Consider the following 4,947-nt stretch of genomic DNA (forward strand, 5'->3'; position numbering starts at 1 on the left):
AGCTAATCCGAAGGCTGGAGAAAGGGGTGGGAAGGAGAAAGAGAGCTGTCCAGCCAGAGCTGCTTCAGACCCTCACTCTAAACCAAAGTGCACAACACAGCAATAAATAGCAACTTTTATAATAAATTAAATAAATAACATAAATAAATAAATATCCTTGTGGTAGTGAAAGTTTGGGCAAAGGCAGTGTTAGGAGAAGGGAAGAAAGGGGGCAGCATTGTCACTCCTATACCAGCCAATGGTCCCTTCAGCTTATGCCCCCTACACTGTTGTACACACACACCCACACACACCCTCTTTCTCCTCTCTCTCTCTCTCTCTCTCTCTCTCTCTCTCTCTCTCTCTCTCTCTCTCTCTCTCTCTCTTTCTTCTTGGCCTAGAGGCCTTGCCAGGAAAATACGAGAGGCAGTTTCTTTTTGATGGGGAATGATGGAAGAAGGGAAAAAAAATACTACATCAGAAGTCATAGAACCTTCAGAAAACAAGAGGAATGAAATTCACCAACACACATACACACACAAAAACACCCCATGGGGGTGATGGGACACTTGTAAGTAGCTATCTAAATACCGATGGGTCTCCTATGGATATATTAGATCTGCTTTGGATAGGCCCTTGGTTACTCTAACCTTTGGGACAGCTCCAGATAATACTTTCCCTGGACCACAAAAAAAAAAAAAAAACTGGAGAGGAAAGGGCTAGCAAAGTAGAAATAGCCAAGTAACCCAAAAAAGTGAAGTTTACAAGTAGGGGGAGATAAGTTTCAAGGATCAGCTAGATAACAAAAATAATACAGTTTCTTATATGAAGAGATCTCCAGGGAATGTGCCCCATTTACCCTGATTCCAGCCTCCTTTACTTTCCTCTTCATCTTATTCCCTCTAGCTGTTGGCAGGAATTGTTGAAAAGGGAGGGTAGATGTGAAATGTGTTTTTATAGGTAAGACAGTGTCAGAATTGAAATCAGAAGTCTTTAACATTCCAAATGAGGAAAGGAAATATAGCAGCTTGACCAAAAGCTAGGTAGAAACAAAGAATAGGCTTGAAAAGCCTAAAATATATGGTAAAGGCCACACATGAGCTGACACAGAAAACATGTCTGACCAGCTCAGCCCTGCTATCTGTCTCTGTCTGTCTCTCTCTTTTCTCTTTCTCACACACACACACAAACACAAACAACTGCCACCATAGTTAACCTGTAAAAATAGCCTCTCTGTCCTTGGTCTGAGCTAAGTCATTACTTTCCCTGGACAAGTGGCCATTTATGAGTATGAGAGTGGGACAGGGCAGGGGCAATACAAGGACTCAGGAGCCCAGAACATGGTTCAGGGAGGACATAACATAAAGAGAGAGAGAGAGAGAGAGAGAGAGAGAGAGAGAGAGAGAGAGAGACTGAGCTGGGAGCAAGATATTCTCTGCCAGGAGAGGAAGGAACCCCAAGGGGAGGATTCCCCCAGATAAGGGATCAAAGAGTTCAGACATCCAGGACGTGGTTCAGGTAGGAAATATAGCAGATGGCCAGGCGTAAGATTTCAATCTTGGAGAGCTTCTTGTCGGGGGGTAAGGTGGGCAGCAGCTTGCGAAGCTCAGCAAAGGCTAGGTTGAAGGCCTCCACTCTAATCCGTTCCCTAGTGGCATGGGCAGTGCGATACTTGGCTGTGGCCCGCCGCCTTCGCCGCCTTTCCTCCCGGCTCAGGTGCTGCAGGTCCTTCCGACCAGGCTCTCCCATCTCAGGGCCCCTGGCTTGGCCTCCCCCAGGACCTCCAGGTCCTGTCCTGTCCGAACCCACACCTCCCCCACAGTCACTGAAACCTGACTCTGTCTCTGAATGGGTGGGAGGCAGGTCCAGCTCCATAGGGTCTGAATTAAGCATCATGATGCAGGGTGCCCCAACCCCAGAAGAGCTTTCTAGCTGGATGGTGGTTGGAGGGGGAGGATCTGGAGGAGGGCCCTGGAAGGTTAGGTCCTTGGAGCTCTGTTGAGCACAGGCACCTCAGAGTTCCATGGCCCAAAAAAGCCAAGATCCTGGAAGGAAAAAAAAAGGAAAGATTAAATAAAAAGGGTAGAATAAGAGAAGATTGGTCCTGAAAGGGTTCAGATAGTAAGTAATAGTGAATATTTACATAGTACTTTTAGGTTTGCAAAATGTTATCTCATACTATCTCCTTTGATCCCTACAACAACCCTAGAAGGTAGGTAATAATAATAATAGTAATAGCTAACATTTATATATATATATATAGCACTAAGGGCTTTATAACTATTTTATACATGTTATTATTATTTTACAATGTTAATATCCCCATTTTATAGATGAGGAAACTGAGGCTAAGAGGTTAAATAATTTTCTTAGGGTCATAGAGATGGTGTCTCAGACAGGATTTGAATTCAATTTTTCCTATTCTCAGTCCAGCTGAACTTCCTTGGCTACCTCAATGGGATGGGGAAGAGGGAGGCAATACATGAAGTGGGGTGGGGTTGGGGAGAAAGGTGAACAACAGAGAGACCTAGGGAAAAGAAATCAGAAATCAAAAAAGAAATTGATCCATCACCAAGGAATCTAAAAATAAGGAAGTAAAACAACTCCATAGACAAAGTAAAGAGAAGGGAACACAAAGAAGAAGTGAGAGTAGTAAGGAAAAAAAGTTTGCTCCAGTGGATATAGATGCCCAGCCTCATACTTTATCTTCTTGGCCTGTAGATGTGAGGATAGGTGAGAGTGGAGAAAGGTGAATGAGCAAAATTTTTAAATTATGGAATGAAGTAAAACTATTGGGAGACTGCAGACCTTTTAAAGCTGAGCACCCCTACAAGGATAGAGCCTACAAAAGTCTCTCCCAGACCTTTGGGACTCACCCCAATTCCTGTCTAATCTTATTGCTGCACAGCTCTACTTCCCCAGAAGTCCCTACTTCTCTCTAGAAAAGTCATCCACACTCTTCTCCAGAACAAGTCTTTTTCCATACTACTCCCCGTCCATGTTTTCCAATTTACTGGCACTGAGGGCAACTCCCTAAGGTCAAGTGGCCAAGGGGCTGATAAAAAAGCTCCATATTTAGCCCCAGGTGCAGACTTGGGTTAGGGAAGAAGGGAGAGGAGAGGCTTGATAAACTTTGAGCATTCCCTAAATTACTCCATTTGTTAGAGTCTCTCCAAGGGTTAAAAGCGCCCTCGCCCTCTCACTTCTCCCACTCTCCCCATCAAAATTACTTCTACTCACCCTTGGGGCCTGTGTAGAAGAAGTGCTAAAGGCAAGAAACCCAGGGTGATTGGGGGGGGCGGAGGGTAGATCAAGAGAGAATTCAAACTCTCCAGCCAAAACACTTTACAGTCGACAGAGAATGAACACAACTAAGGGGGAAATGCACATACAGACTCCCCCATAATCAGCACTATCCCTTACCAGGCATCCACTGTCCGCTCCCATCCCTGACACTCACGAGTTAAAAAATATGTTCACATGGGTGAGGATCCCCTAGTCCTGTCTCATCTTTGTCACCTCTCCCTGAAGCCAAGATGGGTTGGAGCAAGAGCACTAGGGTTACCACATCTTTTCTCCTCCCTCTCAGATTCAATGGAAATATCCTGTCGGTACTTCTTCACACCCCTCTCTCAGATTGAAGGGATGAAGAGACGCGGGTGTGTTGTCTCCAGGCAGAAGGAGTCAGCTGTTGATCTCTGGATATTGGACTGACCTGTTAACACAGCTATCTTCTCCATCCCAACCCATTTCCCCTCTCCATCACGTCTCTCTCCTACCCTGTGCCCCCATCTGTGCTCCTGCTGTTCCCAGATGCTTCCTTCTCCTTTAATACCATTCCCTCGTGTTCCATTCTTGTCCTAATCTTATTACTGCTCTGTCCCAGCAGCCCTTTTTCAGCACCAGCCCTTAGCCCTGTCCTGGAAGCAGCAGTTCTCAAGCAAGTGCTCACCTAGCTCAGCTTCTGCTTTTTTAGTTCCAAGCTCTGAGCATCAAGAAAGAGCAATGATGAATGGGAGAACTACAAGCCCCTGACTTCACTGATCTCAACTCCCAAGCTACCCTGGGAACAAGGACAAAGACAGAGCGATGAAAAAACACATAAAGATGAAAAACAAGAGTTGTCTTCTTAAAGAAGAGATGCAGAGACATACCAAGAGAACTGAGTCAGAGTGGGAGTAAGATTCCCTCCGCCCCCAACACGCTGCCCCCTTTACCTACAAGGGACCCGCCGGAAGGGGTAGTGCTCGTCAGCCCGGCAGGGGGCCCCTGAGGGGCAGCACTGACCTGGCCCCTGGCTCCTCTGGCAGATCTGTGCTCATCCGTCTGTGCTCAGTAAAGTTTGCATCCAGCTCCTAGGGAGCTTGGGGATGGTGTGGGAGTGCCCTGTGGGCACCAAGGCAAGCAAAAGTGGAATACATAGCGGGAGGGGGCGGGGGGGACAAAGGTAAGGAAAGAGGAGAGAGCTCAGCCCAATCTAGCACCCACACACCAGCTCACACACCCACCCCTAGACACACATTCATACACACACACATACATACACACCTGGGCTGCCCGCCCTATGTATATATATGGAGATGCACAGAACTCCCCTAGCCTTCCATTGGCCAGCCCAGGACCCGGATTATCAATATTAACTAGCTAGACTAGGCTGCCATTGGTGGAGAGTCCACCGAGCCCCCCGGGAACTGAAGGAGGGGGCTGGCCCTGAGGGGGGTGGGGCGGGAATGGAGAGCGGGGGACATCTGTTCTCCATGCATATTTCATAAGGAAGAAATGGAGAGATAGGAAAAGGGTGAGATGGGCAGGGGGGGGGGGGGGGACAACGAGCAGGATCGCAGATGAACCCTTTCAGTTTCCGACACCAGAGGTGAGAGAGGACAGAAACACCCCAGGAGCTAGAGCGCCAGGACTCAATCAGGGTCCCACCAGGAGTTCAGGATATTGCCTTGGCAACCTTTTCTA

General features: G+C 47.3%; 1 protein-coding gene across 1 annotated transcript; it reads right to left on the reverse strand.

Annotated features, from left to right (window-relative positions):
- Positions 1-1,473: 1,473 nt before the first annotated feature.
- NHLH1 (nescient helix-loop-helix 1) lies at positions 1,474-1,875 on the reverse strand. Its single transcript, XM_044676724.1, has one exon. The coding sequence runs from the start codon at positions 1,873-1,875 to the stop codon at positions 1,474-1,476; it is 402 nt and encodes a 133-aa protein (XP_044532659.1).
- Positions 1,876-4,947: the final 3,072 nt, after the last annotated feature.

Source organism: Gracilinanus agilis, chromosome 4, assembly GCF_016433145.1.
Source record: "Gracilinanus agilis isolate LMUSP501 chromosome 4, AgileGrace, whole genome shotgun sequence".
Taxonomy (NCBI): domain Eukaryota; kingdom Metazoa; phylum Chordata; class Mammalia; order Didelphimorphia; family Didelphidae; genus Gracilinanus; species Gracilinanus agilis.

Excerpts from the sequence above, each read along its gene's own strand:
- NHLH1 (XM_044676724.1), bottom strand. The coding sequence starts at position 1,875 with ATGATGCTTAATTCAGACCCTATGGAGCTGGACCTGCCTCCCACCCAT.